The sequence below is a fragment of the Syngnathus typhle genome, linkage group LG13, assembly GCF_033458585.1.
Source record: "Syngnathus typhle isolate RoL2023-S1 ecotype Sweden linkage group LG13, RoL_Styp_1.0, whole genome shotgun sequence".
Lineage (NCBI taxonomy): Eukaryota > Metazoa > Chordata > Actinopteri > Syngnathiformes > Syngnathidae > Syngnathus > Syngnathus typhle.
Window position 1 is genome coordinate 7603249 of NC_083750.1, and position 19284 is coordinate 7622532.

Below are 19284 nucleotides of genomic sequence, written 5' to 3' on the forward strand. Positions count from 1 at the left end.
TGAAACACAACTCAGAGGAGAGAGAGTGCAAGTTGAACACAATATTAAGTGTAGGTTATAAAACCTATAAATTAATCTGTTGATTATCGCGGTCATTTGCTGGGTTTATTTCTTTTTCTGTTTTAATTTGTCATATAACAAGAAAGTTGTGTTTGAAGATTTATACATTATCTTCAAAATAGTTGCAACATCACACTGACAAGGAACAAAATATTGGCTTTGATTGTAGACCGAAATAAACCAGAAATTTGCTGGTAGACAACTTTTTTTTTTTTTTTTTTTAATCCGCGGCGAGCAGTGCCGCACATCGTCTGTGAGGTCGCCAAGGCAACAAGACGCAACAAACATGCAGTATGAAGGATGGAGAGGAAAACCATCCATAAATATGCTTTACATATCCACAATAGGGAGGTACCAAGCATGACAGTAATATTACCAAGGCAAATTAGAGCCACACGGAAGAGGAACACATGACAAAAGTACAAAAGTCGTATCGTGATGGGAAGATAGGAGCAAAGAAAGATGGAATATTAAATTAAAATATTTTTTGAAATAGAAAGTTGCTTTTTTTCAAGATAAAAAGTATTTTTTCAGAGAAAAGTTATAATGTTGAGAAAATGAAATCGGGTTTGAGATAACGTTTTTTTCCTGATATATAACTTTTCATATAAATTGATGTGACTGGAAAGAACATAGGTGCAACCATTAATCGACAACCAATCAATTTAACAAATCCATTGATAATTAATAAAAGCCTAAAAACCCTTCAAAAATAAAAAAATAAAAATGTTGTGCCCCCCCCCCCTTCCTGTTTCTTATTTCCGTGTGGCCCCTTACGCTCTTTGGTGCAGGAACATTTAAAAGGGTGCAAAGACATTTAGCTTGAACATTGTGCTGAGTATAAAAGCTGCATTAAGTGCATTGCAGGATGCCAGGAAAACTCAGCGAGGAAACAAAGAAGGAAAAACCATAGGCTGGCTCTTGTTTCAGTGGTTTTGTTCAGTGAGAAGATTTGGGAACACTTTAATGCAGTGCTTCTCAATTATTTTCTGTTACGCCCCCCCCTAGCAAGAAGAAAACTATTCGCGCCCCCCCTCCCCACCGTGACTATCCTAACTTGTCTTGTAAATCGTAAAATGTTGCACTGTCGCAAACGTGACAGAAGTAACAATGAGAGCGCCACTGCCCCCTGCTGTAGTAAACGCGCAATTACACTTTATTCTAGTACTGCCAAAAAAAAAGCCTGTTCCCCAGGGTCACACGCGCCCCCCCAGGAATAGCACCGCGCCCCCCAAGGGGGGCGCGCCCCACTATTTGAGAAGCACTGCTTTAATGGCATGTTAAAAATTGTTAGACAAAGTGGGCCTCTCTGTGCTCCAGCTCCTGGAGGCGGCGAGGTCGCAGTCTTTGGTAGACGGCCTTGGTCTCGACGGGATCGTCGGGGCTGCCGGGGGGTGGCGATTGCGGGGGTGACAGGGAGGCCGCCCCGGGGTCAATGGCGCTGTCGGTAGAGTCCTGTGTCTGGAGGCGGCCGGGCGGGGAGCTGGGGGACGTGGCTGTGGTGGCTACCATGGTGGGGGTGGTAGCGGTGGTGGTCCAGTCGGGGACCGTCCTCGCTCTGCCCACAGGGGGCTTGTAGAAGGTCCCCGGCGGGGGCTGCAGAGTTCTTGGGGGTCTGAGCGTTAACGGCGAGCAGGAAGACGGCTGGTCATCCTGTGCGGCGGACGCCCAGGTGGGTTTGACGGACAAGGCGAAGGGGTTGTTGTTGAACATGGTGCCGGCGGAAGCGCTGGCGGTGGGCAGCTTTGCCATGATCATGGCGGTCCTGGGCGTGACGTCGTAATGTTTGTACTTCCTGTCCCACGTCCGCCGTTGCATGGTCCGGGTGTCAATGAAGGGCGTGATGTAGTAGGTGCTGACTCGAGACGAGCCTGCGCGGGCAGCCGCCGGCTCCACGCCCGCCGTCTCTGCGATGGCTTCCACCACCGGGTCGATGCGCTCCACAGGCGTAGGGAGGCGTTCCAAAGGCATGCTAATAGGACGGCACGCTGGCCGAGAGCGATGGGCTCGGAGCTGCACCGTTGATGCCAGGTTGGATGATGTGGAGCCGGAGGGAGCGGCGTGGCTCGATCGCTTATCGACGCCGTTGACGCCGTCTGAGGAGTCCGTCCGGTCGGTTCCGGGCTGAACCTCCTGGACCTCGTCCAGGATGTGAGAGGACGGGATCACGGAGGAGAACCTCTTGTACACTTTGGCACTCTGGAAAAAAAGTTTGATGAGAAACTGTTAGCTGCGTGGACTGTGTGAGACGCCAGCCGCTATTTACCTCTTTGATGTCCGTCAGGGAGGCAGAATGTCTGCTGAGGCGCTGCAGCTTCTCCTGCGGGGTGAGGCCAGGGGAACTCCGGCCGGCAGCAGCGGCGTCCGACCGGCTCGACGGCGAAGCATCAAACACCACCTGGAAGTGTCGCACCAGCAGCTCTACCATGAGGGCCTGGTACGGGTAGTCCACCAGGGATGACAGGGACACTTCGGCATCCGCCTGCCGCGGCTTCAGCAGCGTGGGGCCAAAGATGATGCCAAGATTGCTTGCCGTCATTTTGTTCTCTTCCGCATGTTCTGACACTCTGCGCAAGACCAACATGACTTTTTTCAGATGATACGCAGGAGCAATACAACATGAAAAATATGGGACACGTGAAGTCACTTGAATCATACCAGATCTGTTGTTTTGTTTTAGTATGATTGTTTAATAAAATGAAAATAAAATCAGATCTAATCAAGAACTATTAGTAGGAGTAAGTAATATTTTTTTTAGTATTTACAATAGTAGTTTGGGGAATAACAAAACCAGTTTGTCGCTACCTGTTGAGGTGCGTGACGAGGAAATGCAGTGTGCGGTAGTTGGCGGCGGGCAGCTGGCGCAGAAGATCCCGAATGCGGAGGACCACGCGGTTGAGGTGGACGCTAAGCTCGTCGGACTTCTTGGAATCGCTTTCCTGGGCCTCCTCCACCACCAGGCGCTGGTACTCTTTGGCCATGCCGATGAAGTCGTTGTAGAAGCGGTAGAGGATCAGCGGCTCTGGTAACTGCGCAAGCAAACACGGTTTGGCTCGGGGACATTCGAAGGCCGTCGGTTGATGTCGCGTCTCTCACCTGTCTCAGGTAGAGCTTGAGCACGTTGCTGATGTCGTGCGGAGACAGCTCCGACAGCTCCACCAGGTCTTTGCCGTTCTCAAAGGCCTGGCACAGCTTCTCCACGCGCGACTTGGCGCCGTTCACGCGGTAAATGCCCTACAAATAAAAAACGCTTTTTGTACCATTTTTCTGGTGGCTTATTTTTCTGCTGGACAGATTGCTATGGCTCACCTTAATGTTGAGAGCGCGGCTTTCGATTTCAGAGGTGCACTTCTTGATGATGAAGGGGATTCCGTCGGCGCTGTTTTTGGACGCCTGGGTGAAGTTGATGCCGAAGAGCTGCAGCCTGCCCTGCAACTTCTTGTGGCCGCACTGGATGGCCAGCGTCTCCAGACACTTCTTGTGGCATGCCAGCGAGCACTGGAGGACGGGGAGGGAAAATAATTCAAACCAGGCAGCGTCATTTCATAAAGACAGCTTGCGGCCGGATGTTACCTCCTCGCACTCGGCCCCGTGGAAGACCACCAGGCTATCGCACTCGCGGCACTTGGACGGCGCTCGGAGCTTCCTAAGTTTGTGCGTCTGCGCCGCTTTGGACATCTGAGCGTTGCGGAAGGGGCCGGGAGAGCTGGCCGTCTCTGTTACCATCTCGGCCAGACCTGAAAAGAAGAAGTACTTTAACTCTGATGATGGGACGTGAGAGCAGATAGAGGAAGTCAAGCGTGGCCAAAAATAACAGGGATCTCAAACGGAAAAGAACAACACAAAAGGATCGGTGTGTATTTCTGGTTAGCATATCATCCGCTTCCTAAAATAATGGCTTGAGTCATCTTTGTCTTTTTAGAAAACATGAAAAACGGAACCAAACACTGATTATTCATATTAGATTTCTTATAGATTTGATGTAAGATGTAAAACTTTTGGATTTGACAAATTGGTGGACGGATCATACCATTGTCCAAAGGTGACAGGGGTTCTCGCTCGTCCAGGTCGTCAGCAGAAGACATGGTGCCGGTGGAAGGAGTTCTGGGCAGGCGTCGCTTGAAGTCGCCTGCGTTGAAAACAGTGTCATCATATTTTATTTAGATATTATTTGTAGTAAGGATTCATTCCCGGAGGTGACCCTCTTTCCCTTCCTACCTGGACTGGCAGATGGGGAGTCCATGGACCTGGACTCACTGCTGCCGCCCGCGCTCTCAGAGTCACTGCACATCCCACCCTGGCTCCCCGGACTGCCGGAGGTCCAGGCTCGGAGTGGCGGGGCCTGCCCCCTCAACCCTGCTGGAACAAGTGTCATTAGTCCCGACAAGAAAACAGACTTCGCTCCTCTGCCGTTTCGTGGATGATCGATCACCAGGGATGTCGGTGCTGCTGTTGGAGCGGCGCTTGGCGATCCCCGGCCGGCGGCGAAGCGGGCTGTCCACCTCGTCGCCGCTGAGGACATCGCAGGAGGTGAGCGAGGCCTGGGACAGGTTTCCGTGGGAGGAGTGGGTGCTGCCCACTGACCGCTTGGCAAACGCGAACCTGTAGAAAAGAGGAAACATGACAACCAGAGTTGAGAGTTGAAGGGAGTGGCCCCACTAAACTATCCATCCGTATACCAGGGACTGGACGCCAGCCAATCACAGGGCACATACAGACACAAACACTCACTTACAGGCAATTTAAATCTTCAATGTTTTCAGAATGTGGAAGAGAGATGAAGCTAACACTGAAAGCCAGAAGTTGTTCCCCTTTTCTTTTAGTTTGAGCATCAGAGAGAAGTTTTAATGACAATGCCGCCTTTGATGGGGGTTTGCCAGACACATATACGAGAGAGGAACTTAAACTCGACATGTAACGACACGTGAGGTTTGTCCTTGCTTTCATCTGCCGAGTTGTACAGCTCAAATCAAAGCAAAAGGGTATACGAGTTTTTTTTAGGGTTCCGAAACCTCTATGCTGAAACGTAAACACTTTTCAAGTCCTTTGGAGATTGATGTTTTTTTTCCATGCTTGGAAAATGAAAGAAAAGCAGGCAGCTCCAGATGTTCAGGTTTTAATTTCATTTTCTCCACCCCCCCCAAAAAAAGAATAAATAAAACAACAATCTATGATAGATGTGTATTTTTTTTTCTTCAAAAAAATAAAATGAATAAAAACTGGAAACGTCCTCTCTGCTTTTTTCTTTCATGAAATACTAACAATAATAAGAGAAAAGAAAGTTGATTAGTAGAGAAAAACCATTATGATTATTTATTATGACTATTTTACCCTTTTGAAACCCCCAAAAAACGACACAAGCATTTTCGCATGTTTTAAGCACCTGTGTGTGGACTCTGGTTTTTTACTTTTTAGTATTTCCATCCGCGTAGTGTGTGTGTGTGGGAAGCGACGTGTTTGGACAGAAACGCGAGAGGCAATCTACTCACACTCGCAATCTGCCCGATTTCACTCAAGCCTGCGCCACAGATATTTCCTGAGAGGAAGGCCAACGCATTCACATTCTCTCTCTCTTCCTCCCAGTCTGACTCATTGTTACTCTGCTCTGAAAGAACAACCGCACGACGCGGTACGACGTACACACCATCAAGGTGCTACTTGTACAATCGTGTCATTTACAGAGCTGAAAAAGTTTCAAAAGGACTTGGAAGTGCTTCAGTGTAGGACATGGTGCTGCTGTTTTGGTTAGCAACGGCGAACTATGAACTGAGGTCGTTCCCTCTTGCATACCTGGCACCGTCTGAAGAAACCGAGTCGGAGTGCATGCGCTCCCTGGGCAGGTGTCGGGGAAGGCGACGCACAAACTCAGAGTAGCACTCGCCGGGCTCGTACAGCTTGGCGCTGTCACTCAGCGCCTGGTGATGAGCGGGTAGCAACGCCATCTGCACGTGTTGCATCTGGAACCAGTTGACCGTTACCTGAAAGCACGAAGAGCAGGGCACAATGAGATCAATTTGATCATTTTAGGATAGTTTTAGAATTCATTTTTATTTTAGAATTCTAGTGAATGATGACAGAACGTGGCCCACCGCCTTGAGCGTGAGGTCGCACTGGAAAACGGTCTCTCGGATTTGGGTGAGGATGGTGCGCTTGACATTGGCCAGGTCCATTCTCCTGACGCCCGCGTCAGCCATGCTGCTCTGGTATTGTTCCTGGGCTTCCTCGGCCTAACGCGGCAACGCAACGACCGACGTGATCGATAGCAGCATGAAAAGGATCATCGTTGGCGGTTGGCGTACCTTCTGCAGGGCCTCCTCTTCCAGCCTCCTCTTTCTCTCCAGCTGCTTGTTGCCAGCGTTGGGCTGCTCCTCCAGGGAGCGGCTGGTGGACGAGCAGGCCTTCTGATACTCTTCTCGCCTCTGGGCTTTTAGCGCCCGAGCCTTTCGCAGGCTCGTGTCCGCCTCGTGCTGGAATAGAAGAGAAATAATGTTAAATTCTTTCTTCTTGTATTTTTTTAAATTCATTTGGGACTATCAGTTGACATTTACCATTTTCTTCTGCTCCTTCTGCCACTGCTCCTTGAGGTCTTTCCTCAATTTGTCCAGTTCATTCTTACGACCCAAGAGAGGCTAGCAAGGATACATAAGAAGGGAAACAATGTCATTTCATGAACTTTAATCTTTTCGTCTGTAACATCCTAGTGCACGTCCTTATTTACACTGACAAAGCTTTGTCAAAATCCATTTGAAATACTAAAAAAAAAAAAGCAAAAAACATTAAATAAAAAAAATAAAAAAAACATGTCCAACCTGTATGAATTTATTCGTCTGCAAGGCCATGGCGGTTTGCACGAGCAGTTGGTTATACTCAATGTCGTTCTTGAAGGTGGAATTGTAAATGTCGCTGAAGGGCATGTAGTCCTGCACGGAGCCAAACATGCATTAATCCATCCACTCTCAAAACATAATGACACATCAAGGAGGTGCGTGGAATTGTAGATAAAATAAAATAAATAAAAAATAAATAACCTGCTGTGTCACCAGCGACTTGACCGACTCTGCCAGTTTGGCGTAACTTTTGGCACACTCCATATCTGAAAGCCATAAAAGGATTTTTCATGTCAGTTCATCCAATTTAATCAGTGACAGTACTGTACTATACGGAGCGGGCCTCACCCATGGTCACTCTTTTCTCCATCCAGCCCAGCAGGTCCTTGATGTACTTGGACCAGGCTTTAGCGTAGAGCAGAGCTGACTCCACCCCGCTGTCATGCTTCAGCAGTGTCAGGTCCACCTCCTCCTCGCGTGACAGGGAAACATCTGGGCCTGAGGAGAAAGATTAGCTTTAATGAAATATGAAAACAAAACAAAAAGAGTTCAGATTGATAGAGGCTAAAACTGAAGACGTGACCATGAAGAAGCTGATGACACTGCAAGAGGATGTGAAAACGCTGGCATCTTCTAAAAAAAGACAATGCCGCCCCCACCCCCACCCCAACTCCCGCCATTTCTACTCGGAGCTCATGTGTTTCCCATCCGCCGCAGACCCGCTCCCGAACAGGCCTCGGAATGTCAGACATTCAGGCCAGCGAGGAAAACGTGTGGTCCGGCAGAAATAACAGGGCGGGTCTCCACCTCAGGCATTCCTAAATCACGCCGGGAGCTCCAAAGTTGACAACGTTGGCCTGCCCTTGGCCGACGTGCCGTAAACACGCGACGAAATCCACACCCCTTGAACGATGGAACGCGGACGCCCACTCACCAGCAAGGTCGTTCTTCTCGGCCGCGTAGTCTTCGGGCTCCACGGCGAGGTTGTCGAAAGACTGCGAAAGACGAGGAGGACACAGTTTCATGTGACAGGAAGGCAAAGGCAGACATGCAATTAACAAGCAGCTGTGCTCGCGACACCCAAATTACAGTTTGCCTTTGAGGCTTTTTAAGTTTACTGGGACCAAAGCTTTCAATAAAAATAACAAGTAAAAGGAAAAAAAAAATTAAGAAGGAAAAAAAAAAAAGGCTTTACCCGGCTTCTTCTGGTCTGGGGGGTCCCCAACCCTGAGCCATTGTCCACATCTCCCATAAGGAAGTCAGAAACTCTAAAAGCACACACCCATCCAAAACAATTATTAATAAAGCTACAATATGTGAAATATCTTAAAATTACAAACAAAATATTTTGGATTGCTACACTGGCTAACTCAAAGGAATGAAATAATGTTTGGCATTGGTATGGTAACCCTAATTGCATTTATTATCAATCATGGATGAGTCTGGACAATATAGAGGCTGCATCAGTGCTAGCATTAGCGATAACGTTACTTTTTTTGATTAATTGAGCTGGGTTGACGTTAGCCTCTTGTCATTTTCTTTACAAGTGATAAAAGTTGGAAACGGCGTCGCACTCACACATTGCCGAAGGTGAACGCTAAAGTGTCGATGGACGCATGAATCTCGCCAAACGTGCTTTCTAGGTTGTTGGGTCTGATGTCATTGAAGTTGATGCCTGCGGAGGGACAGAAAATCGAAATATAACTTAACCTGGTAGTGGGTGTTTCATCCAGATGCAACATTTACACAGGATAGTTCAGGATAGTTTCCAGAGGTTGGATTAAGTCATGTGTCAAGTGTTAAACTTCAAGAAGTCCGGTCATACAGTCTTGCTAATGTAGGAAGTGTGTCAGAAAAGTTTTAGGACACTTCTTCAAGTCGTTAAAACGAGTCCCCTTGACGACTCCTTTTAGTTTAGAAAAAGGGGGGGGGGGGGGGAGGTTCACGTGACTCTATATTGGGTGAGAGTGTTGTTTTCGGTTCGGAACTGTCAGATGCTTCGGGATTGATGAGGATGGGTGTTGTAATGGTGAAGCAGCCAGTCCTGGAACTTTTAGGGAAACCACCCACATTCGCGCTTACCTTTGAGTTGCTCATTTTGCATATTGACATTCGATTTGCAGACTAAGAATTTTACCAAAATAATAATTGAATCCAAATGTAATAATCTTCAGTCGAGTCTTTCATAAATTCTCGCTAGGCAAATCCCAAGTCCTAAAACTGCCGACGAGTCAAATCCCAAATCTCAAGTCCCCCACCTCATAGTTTCTCTTCCAAAAACTCGTCACGACCGATCAGGCTGTTCAGTCCAAACCCTTTAGTCACCTTTTAGAAAAATCTTGCATTCAAATCCAACCCGGGCTGTTTGTAATCCGCAATGAAACGGCGTGAACGCTCGCACATCCTCAAGAGTTTTGCAGCTTGAACCTTGAGGACCGTCGAAGGTGGAAAATCTTCAGGAAGCACTTTCCTCAGCAAGAACGCCGTTTGCGACCAAAGTGGTAGTCGGTGACGTTGGACGTCGTGTTTCCGGTCTGCTCTGTAACAGGAAACGCTCGCACGTAGCTCCACTTCTGTCACTCTCTCGCTTACCTTCAAAAACTTGAATACGTAAAGCTAAGCTCCGCTATTAGATTTTGCCTCCGTGATGACCAATGCTGAGGCGACAGCACGTTCCCCCCCCGAGCCGCCAAAAAGGTTTGATTTTATGTTTTGAGGAGACTCTCGAGGAGCGCTGCCGAACGCTGCTGCGCGACTCTGCACTGCATCGGCTTCTTCCTCAGGACATCCTGTGGCTCTCGGAACAATAATTCCAGAGCTCCCCCCCCCCCCCCACACACACACCCACCTCCCTCCCATCCCTCGGTGCTGTTGATTCACTCTCACCTAGTTTGGTGGCTAAAGAAATGGAACAACAAAGTGATGTCATCAATACATTCATGTCTTGTATTTTGCTCTTAGTTTGCCTCTACATCCCTCGCAACACTAAAAGAAAAGAAAAGGTGTTTTTTTTCCTTTCCTTCTTTAATGGACAATTCATTGGAAATGACGCCGCAACAATCCGTTCTCGTGCCGTGGCTCAGAGGCGAGTTCATTCTTGACATTGTCCCATATGTGTGAAAAAAAAAGTCCCTTTGGGAGGCTTTCACAACAACGGCCCGGCGAGCGGCACATGTCAACGCTCGGTGTCAGCGGCGTCTGCAAACGGGTCGGACGAGCGAGTGTTTGTCTAAGTATGTGCTGGCGGACTTCCAGACGCCGCAGGTGTCGCGCTAGACGCGGCGAGGAGATGCATCGAGGCCTGTTATCGTGCGAGCATGAAGCTCCTCGTCGCTTACTCATCTGTGCTCGCAAACGCTCCTCCTCACGACTGGATGCAATGTGTGAGTAGCCCCCCAAAGGCCTTTTTAGCCAATCAGAAGCCTGAAGGAAGTTGTTTCCGGAAAGGGTTGAGGAAGCGAAGAAAAAAAAAAGTCGTCTGAATATAAGCTCAGAATTTCAAGTCATATTTTTGATTTTTCTTTTTATTACGGACTAAAAATGTCAAAAACATGCTATATGTTAGAATTTTAAATCATAGAAATGTCAACAATATGCTATGTTATCATTTCAAATAATTTTAAAACATTTTAAAAATGTTATATTACATAAGAATACCATTTTTAATGTTTGTGTTGCTTCTGTCATCTGTCCTCTCTTTATGAAACCTGTTTCTCCTCAAGAGAAAATGAAATGAGACAGGCCCCCCCCACCAACCAAAATGCTATTTTTGCCATCTAGATGCACTTGGACACAGACTAACTGTTCTCTTGAAAAGCAGATCATTAATAAGCAGTCACTATTCATCAGTTTGATGCTCTATAAATAATGTAAGCATCATTTGCAGTTCAGTAATAATTTGCTTGGACCGGTGCCATCTTTCCAGTGTGATTGAAGTGCAATGGACCGTGCTCTTTCCTTTCTGCCTTTGTACCCGTGCATACTCTGGCACCGGGGTCACGCCTCGGAGCTCTCAAACAGAGCAGGTGAGCGCCCTGTGACATTTCTAGGCTAGGTGTCACGTATGCAGCATGCGACGTTAGCCACCGCTCACCTTTCACCTTGGCGATGAGCGTGCCCGCCTTGCCCAGGATGTCCACCGAGTTGAGGGCCTGGTGTTTGCCGATGACGGCCTTGAGGACGCGCAGCAGCTCGGCCAGACGCTCCTGGACCATTTGTTGGAGAGCTTCCGAGCCATCTGCGGAGGGAAGGAGACGCAAAATTGCAGTCGGTTCAGTCGTGACATTGTGGGCTTGACAACTACAGCACAAAATACAAGTTGTGCTTTTATGACTCTTTAATTGGCTTCACACACATTGTGACATGACAGACAAATCGAATGCTAATTTGCACGCTCCATACGTGCTGCTGTTTTGGTTAGCGTCAGCAAGAGATTTGAAATGGGCTCAGCCGTCAATAGCGGAGCAACAGCCAGCAGCAGATGAAATGAGCTTGGGGAGCGCAGTAATTGAGGGGCTGTCGAAGCCAAACAGGGGGCCTCAACCAGGCATGTAATCACACATGTGGGAATAGACTGAAAACGAGAGAGAGGAGGCTTTTTGAAATAGAACAACGACAAAACAGGAGATGAACAAAAAAGTGAAAGTTTGGTTGAGAGGCAGAGAGCAAAGAACAGTGAGCCGTTGCATCACGACGCAAACGGTGATGTAACACCTCACCAACGGAAGAGGCTCGTGTGGCAGGAAGCTTGAGGACAGGACGATGTGATTTTTCTGCGCTTAGGTGCTCGCATTTGACGACTCCCTGCACATTGCGCCTCTTCAAGTGACACAGATACAAATAGTTGGCAAGTTCAAATACTAGAAATCTGTTGCATTGAATTAAAACTGTGACCAAGATTGATGGATTGTGGACAGATGCATGGGGATGGATCGATGACAGTGCGGCAATCAGACAATGACAAACGATAGCATCATTATTACCTCAGAGACTGGTCGCACCCTTCTCGGCGCTACACGCCCCTTTTACTGATAAAGTAGGTGAATGCTCTGCAATTTGCAACAGGTAAATTCATGTGTGTGTGTGTGTGTGCGTGAGTGTGAAGGAGGGAGGTGGGCAAGAGAGTCATCTGGTTTTCATCAAGAGTCGGGCAGGATGAGAGGCTGGATTTATTGGAACGCTGAAGGAATTACAGGGGGGAGTGAAAATGAGAGGCTGGGTGTTTTTCCTCAGCCCCTCCCTTGACATGACACATGGACTCATACGCACAAATGCATCATACACACACAAACAGCTGGAGGAGGAATCTTCCAACTTCCATAGATATTCACCCCTAGGAGCTTTCTGTGTTTTTGAACAGCGGGAACTTTCATCTGACTTTCGGTTCCGGAGCCAAAATAAGCCCCCGTTTCAAGGGTAATTACTTTTTGCGAGTTCCAGAAAACCTTTGGAGGACAAGGTCTAACTCTTCTCCCAAGATCAGAGAACAAAGCTGACTGGAGAGACGTAGAGCTCACCTGCTCAACGTGAGACCCCCACCATGCATCCACGCCTGCACTTTGAAGTATGGCCACCCCCCACCACTTAAACCTTCTGACAATGGACCCTCATTAAAGAGCTCACCCTCTTTCCCTTTCGGGCAAGTTTAGCTCACCGGTGCTTGAAGCCCTTTGACAATCAAAAGGAGATGCAAGAAGCAAACACTCGGTTAGCGTGACGCAAGACTCCGCCCCCTTCCTTGAGTAGCCGCATGAAAACGAATTCCCAAATGTTTGTCTTCTTTCCTGGAAGGTTTGGAATGGATCCATTTGAGGAATCACTGTCTAATGGAAGCGATAACACTACGTTACGAGTTCCTGATGTTGTGAAAGCATTTTAGAAACACCGCTAAAGTCAATGTAAAACCCCATTGAGATGCTAACGCTGAATTAGCATCAACTTCCTAGACTAGTCAACTGCACCTATCTAAAAATTCCCAAGACGGCTCCTAAAAAATGATTCGACACAATTCTTAACTCAATAATAGTGTACTGTGTTTTTACTCGTGTTTGGATGTACAAAACAAAACGCAGTAGCCTACAAGCGCATCTATTAGCTCCATGTCCAATTGGACCACTTAGGTCAGTGCTCATTCACCCCCTTTCCCCTTTCCCCAGCACCCCCCACAACGATCCACAATGACAGAAAAACACAAGAGGGGAAAAAAAGACGAGTGTTTACAAAATAGAATGAAGCCATGAGCTCCGATCTCAAGTGACGGCTCTCACTGACCGCTCGCTATTGTTTGCTCGGGAGGCTTGCGTGCTCACGGCGCAGTGACAGCACAGAGAAAGCCGGCGAGAATCAGCCGTGAGTGCTTTTGTCACAACAATGGCTGGAGAATAAAGAGGCCTGGAAATGTGTTGCCTGATTGCAGTGATGGTGGCTCTGGTGGTGGTAGGGGAGGGGAGTGTCCGTGGCATTGTTTTGGTAGAGATAACAGCGGTCAGGGCTGGCATTGTGGAAAGGAAGAGCCCCCCCCCCCCAGCCCCCCTCCAATCAGTCAACCCCACCGTCTAGCATCTCATTTCCCCTTGCCGTGATGAGCCTGTGTCCCACCCGGACTTTTAGGAAAATACACACACCACAACAAAGAGGATCCATGTGACTTGTGACATACCAACATGGAAAAGGAGTTCCGAACATTTGCAGCAGTGACTGCAATCTCAGTCAAAAAATGTCTATTTGGATATGCTGAAGTGGATATTTCAAGTGACAGAGAAATGTAGGATTTGCATATCTGTTTATTCGCAATTGCCACTGACCCAGAAAATGATTGCTGTTCCTGAGAAACTTAACAGGCCTACATTTTAGTGTGTGTGTGGGGGGGGGGGCAATCTAATCCAAAACTTCAGGTGGCCTGACAAGAGGTTACAACCCCCATCGTGCCCCTCTCTCTGTCTCTCTGGCTGATAACAAGCGACAATCAGCGAGCCTGTCTGGACACGTGATGAGTTTCACGCAAAACAAGCATCGACAAAAGAAATGGCTGAGAGCGCTTTTTTTTTTTGCCAAGTGGTTTATCCCTAGCCCTTCCTCGAGGATTCCGGCACCGTGACGCATGTTGACTCAGTCCACCTGACAGATGCTGCTCTCCCGACCATTCGTTTTGCGTCATTCCTACGGAGAAACATCATCTAAATGGTATTTTACAACAAAAGGGGGGTGTGATAGCACAAACGTTGCCCGGCCACATGAAACGTGATCTGCGGCAGGTGGAATTGTTTCCATCAGTAAACATGTCCCCCCCCCATCCAAACAATTTTGTCCGCTCCCGGGTGTTCTGCATGCCTTGTTTAGAAGACCGAGTGGAGAACACAGACGCCGCGCAGACAGTAAACAGCAGGCGCTCCATAAACAGCTACCTGCTTGGGAGTGTGGAGGGGGGCAGCGGGGTCACGTCACTGTGTGAGGTCTGGCCTCTGTCCTGGGTGCACCGAAACAACCCCCTCCCCCATGTGAAAACCCAAAGTCATACTTGCACACCTTTAACAACTGATTTGTGTTTCCGTCTGTTTTGCTGTCCTTTTATTACCAATACCATGGACCGGGGTGGGGTGGGGGGTTTCCCTTCCGAGGCCGAAAGGGAATATTAAAAATCGGGAGTGAGCGCTATAACACCTGGCGCGTATTTGATTTAGTTTCCGTGAAGGACCGAGGTTGTGAAGATTTAACACCTGCTACGTATGTATGGCAACTATGAGAACGTGTCCTGGAGATGACTTTTTGCTTCAACAACAAAGTGACGCACAAAGTTTGGGAAAAAAAACCTGCTCCCAGGTTGTAAATTTCTCGCCTCTCCTTCACCGCGACCAATCTACTACACAAACATCCCCCCCTGGCCCATAACCATAAATAACCACCCCAGGAAAGATCTTGCACAAAACATCCTTCACGTGGCATCACGGGGAGGGAGGGGAGAGTTACAGCCCCCCACCACCACCACCCCAACTGACAAATCCCACTCTTTTTGTTTCTCTCAGCCCATTAAGCCATTATGTCGTTACGACGGCTCGCGATTGAAGGCGCCACCCGCGAGCCGCCACTTGAGCTGGCACACTTGGGCGGGTATTCACAGCAACCGCTCACGATTTACGGCCAATGAACAAGGACGTAACTGGCGACAAGGCATCTCATTTTTACTCCCAGCAATTTCCATAAAAAAAAAAATTAAATTAAATAAACCCATCCCTTGTCTAAAATTTGTTTTAGGTCACGGAAGTCAGTGGTACATTTCGCGCACACAAAAAAACTAAGAATCCCTTGAACTTTTTTTTTTTTTTTTTTTTTTTTACAATGTTGTGTTAAGGCACAAATATCCCCCCCCTCAGACAGACGATTGAAGATGATACAGAAGTCGAATACAATTGCTATCTCGGGCAGGTCGCGTGAAAGGGGGCCGCGGTGACAAGACGGCGGCATTGTGAAATACAACAATGCCGTTTGACTGGAACGCAATCCAATCTTATCAGCGAGTCGCGATGACACTGGCAAACACTTTTGCAGAACGAGGACATGCGAGTCAGCAGCGCTACATTTTGGCGCCCTCGCAAAATATTTTCGACTGCAGGCTGCGAAAATAAACATGCCTGACGTTCATGAGTACGTTTTCTAAGGGTGCCCTGAAGGCAACGTCCAGTAAAACCGCCGAGGTGTTGAGTGGGCCCTGCGAGCAAAATTTAGCCGGCCGGCCGTGAGATATTCCGGGGAAGGGAGGCTTTTTCCACGTAAGCGTGGCTCACAGCGACCCTAGTTCTGCTCTATTGAAGGCACTGCGCAGCCACAAGTGAACATTTGTTCTAAAGGAATGCCGAGTATGCGGGAGAGCGTGGGGGTGCCGGGGGGGGTGTCGGCTCAAGCCAGTACGTTGACGGCGGCTCCTTTATTCTTGTTTTTTTTTCAACACCTCCCGACCCGATTTAAAGAATTAGCCAAGGCAGAAGGGGACACATGGACATAGAATGACAAGCAGATGCTAATAACGTCAACAAGGGGACAGAGTTATGTGACACATATGGTGACAACAAGTGCATTCAAACCAAAACAAAATTCAGCACCAGAACCAGAACTGCTGGATGGCTAGATGGCATCCAGAAGCAGATTTGAATTTTAAATTCAATTAGATCTGTAAGTACCACTCGACTCTGAATCTGCAGTCAATCAATATCAGATAGGCGACTAGTCCAGACACAGACCAACAACAAATATGGTGGAAGCCATAAAATGTCAGATGACATAAAGGAACTTACAGGGGCGGATAAAGGCTTCTTTGAGAACGGGGTCAGGGTTCACCCATTGGGTCACAAGAGCCTCACCTTCTTGTCCTTAACACGTCAGACCCCGACCCAGCGGTTGCAGGGTGAGGGGTTGGGTTTGACAGCAATAGCTGCTAAGCTAAAGCCTCAACGCGTCTCCGCTGAGGTGCTAAATCAATTCCTGGCCTAACTGGTTCCTGCTGTTCTGGCTCACGCGGCCGTTGGCGTAGCAACGACACGCCGGACAGTAATCGGGGGGGGGGGACACGGAGGACGTCATCCTGTTTACCTTCAGCTTACACGTGGTGGCAATTTGCAAACGACTGGCTCAATCATCAAATATTATTCAATTATGGGCTGTCTCTGGCCTGTCAATCACGGCAGACTTGCTAAAGGTTTTGAACACAGCATGCTCCCTAACATTTCATATTTAATAATGACAACGGCGAACATTTTGCTTTTCAGTGTGCATCTGGTTAACGACCGGTGGAATGAGTACTGTACAGTTCAGAACTCCCCACAAATGAGTCCACACCCCGTGAAAAATAAGCTTTTTATCCACTCGATACAGACTGAGGGATTAAAGCCTTGTGACGGCCAATGCTGCATAATGCCATTATTATTATTATTATTGTTATTATTTCCGATGCGTTAAGCTGCTTACAAAGTCAGGAGAGGACGTTCACAAACCTTCATTCTATACACACATGCACACAAAAACACACAGGCAATGACTCACTCAGGGAGACCGGCCTCCTCCAAGCACAGGAATGGTTAAACAAATCACTCCCGCTGCCAGGACCACAGTGTGTGTGTGTGTGTGTGTGTGTGTGTGTGTCTCGTAGGGGTCAAACTACAGCTAAGACATTCTAGCATTACAAAGCAAGCAAATCAAAACATCGCCAAGGTGGGACAAAATATTGACACTGCAATTTATCTTTTGTTTTTTTATTCTCACAGTGTGGATGTTGATATTGATAAACGAGTGTCAAAAATCAGTTGTAATATTTGGTATCATGGAGAATGGTTTTTTCTTCTTATGATACAATATACTATCCACACAAAAACTATCCAACTCTCAAACACGACGTCGAGTGACACGCATGCGCATGATATGGTCTTAAAATGTTTGTGAAAACGTGTGGCCTTTGTCTCACCTGGACTCTGGAAGGCTTCCTTGAGGTGCAGCAGCACATTGGCGAACCACCTGACGTCATTCACCAGCATCATGACATACTCCGGATCCACTCCGGGCCGGCATGACGCCGACACTGACGGATCCGAAGGATCTGCGCCGCTCAGCGGGTTGTGGGAGCGCCGCCTGTGCCCTGCATCCCAGGTCTTGGTAGAGCCGGCCGACAGAGAGCCCGTCAGGGAACTGGAGTGATGCCTGGAGGTAGCGGAAGCGTGACCACTCTTGACACTGCCGCCGTCGCTGCTCTTACGGAGCATCCTGGCAGCGGGGTCGGGGGTAGAGAGCTAGTGTACTTTACAGCCACTCCGACCCTTAATGGCTTCCCCTAGAAACACACGGGATCAAGATGTTAATGATGGCCTAACTAAAGCACTAACTTGGCCAGTAGTCACATTGGCTGATACAACGGGGACATAAATATTATTTTGACACGTCTCTTTTTAGACATAACTCATCATTCTAGTTGCAACAAATTTCATAAATTCATGCCTTCTGGGATATTATTTTTCTCATTCCAAAATTCAGTTTTGCCCCAGATAAAAAAAATGTGACCAAAAATTCTCCATTCCATCCCAATGACAACACGCGTCCTGACATAAAAAACAAGAAGGCACAAACGATAACTAATAAATAATAATAATATAATAATATATATATATAATATATATAATATATAATTAGTGTTTTTCTTCTAGTTTGTTTATATCCACGCTTAAGTACAGAAGTTTGTTGTAGTGGTTAAAGTGCTCTATAAATTAAATTAAGATGACCATTATGCATGATATCAGTCTCTGCAAGGATCAGCACAGAAGTGTCACGAATCACCATTAATCGTTGAAACGTCATCATTTTAGCCATACTATCAACGTATGTGGTCAGAAAATAATACAAAATACAAAAATACGTTCTCAAACGAGTTGCATTTATATGTCACACATTCCACAAGAGTGCAACATCATCGACATTTGATACTGATGTATCGATAAGGATCGTGCGATTTACGATGGAGATGTTGTATGATAAAAACGTGAATCGTGACGTAGAATAAACCTTTTAACCGAGGGCAGCAGACAAAAGTTATTCATTATTATTATTGTTAAGACGGAGTATATTCATAGTGTTTTGCGTGCTTATAGGCTTAGAATGTTCTACTGTATTCTAACTCCTCACGTCGGTCTAAAGTATTTCGCTAGCAATGTCTTAAAAAAAAAAAAAAAAGAGTTTTCCCCACTCACCTGCACAGTACTGGTAGGACATGGTAGCAGAGATATCCAGACCAAGTTTAAGACGAAAAGTATTCCCGTTCGGGGTAGTAAAAAATATAAAAACAACTTTAAAACAGCAAAAAAGTGGGTGATAACGACTCGACTGTATGAGTACGATGCGCCAGAGCCCAATCAGAGGCAACGCTCAACTCATTCGTCATTAACAAGCCCGTTTGTCACGTGGTGATTGAAAACGTGCGTTGGTTGGCCGAAGAGCACCGTAGAGGGCGGGGCCTCGACGACGTTTAGTGGACGAACTGATGTGTGGGGATTTAAAAAGCTTAATCATCAAAGGAACACAAAAATGAGTGGCTTTTTATCGTATTTGAGTACTCGTTGTTAACTTGAAGTGAGCAAAGCGTCAGCGTACGAGTTTAAGACGTGACAGAAGGGGTTTGATCATTTTTACGAATTATACTTGTGTTTTTTCAGTAAATGTTCTTCTGGCCGAGTGACACATGAACGGCACCGAGATGTCATGAAAAACTGAATTTATAAATACTTTTTCAGTTAATTGAACGATATTTGACCCAAGCCACCTTTTTAAAATAAACCTAAGCAATGAAATAATTTATCAAAAAGTATGGTTAACAACTCTTGAGATTCAAATTTGGGAAGTTTGTGTTACTCATGCCGCCATCTAG

The 19284-nt window shown here is 47.1% G+C and overlaps 1 protein-coding gene across 5 annotated transcripts; it reads right to left on the minus strand.

Moving 5' to 3' along the window:
* Positions 1-83: 83 nt before the first annotated feature.
* On the minus strand, positions 84-18782 carry LOC133165063 (rho GTPase-activating protein 29-like). 5 transcript variants are annotated; one of them, XM_061294447.1, is made up of 22 exons: positions 18611-18782; positions 17338-17700; positions 10981-11124; positions 8466-8562; positions 8083-8155; positions 7822-7882; positions 7236-7385; positions 7089-7153; positions 6870-6980; positions 6609-6689; positions 6360-6527; positions 6150-6287; positions 5851-6038; positions 4493-4662; positions 4279-4416; positions 4091-4189; positions 3634-3797; positions 3370-3558; positions 3157-3294; positions 2866-3089; positions 2327-2627; positions 84-2259 (listed from the first exon to the last, which is right to left on the minus strand). In XM_061294447.1, exons 2-22 carry the CDS (start codon positions 17630-17632, stop codon positions 1351-1353), a joined length of 3903 nt encoding a protein of 1300 aa, XP_061150431.1. In that variant the 5' UTR covers positions 17633-17700; positions 18611-18782; the 3' UTR covers positions 84-1350. The 5 variants fall into 5 exon arrangements, with proteins under 5 accessions (XP_061150431.1, XP_061150430.1, XP_061150435.1 ...); XM_061294446.1 differs by having other exon boundaries at positions 4279-4419; XM_061294451.1 differs by lacking the exons at positions 10981-11124; positions 17338-17700; positions 18611-18782 and adding an exon at positions 9480-9672 and having other exon boundaries at positions 4279-4419.
* Positions 18783-19284: the final 502 nt, after the last annotated feature.

Coding starts and splice junctions, on each gene's coding strand:
- LOC133165063 (XM_061294446.1), bottom strand. CDS start 17,632: ATGCTCCGTAAGAGCAGCGACGGCGGCAGTGTCAAGAGTGGTCACGCT. Junction 6,981..7,088: donor AGTCGCTGGTGACACAGCAG/GTTATTTATTTT, acceptor GGCTCCGTGCAG/GACTACATGCCCTTCAGCGA. Junction 6,528..6,608: donor AGAAGGAGCAGAAGAAAATG/GTAAATGTCAAC, acceptor CTTCTATTCCAG/CACGAGGCGGACACGAGCCT.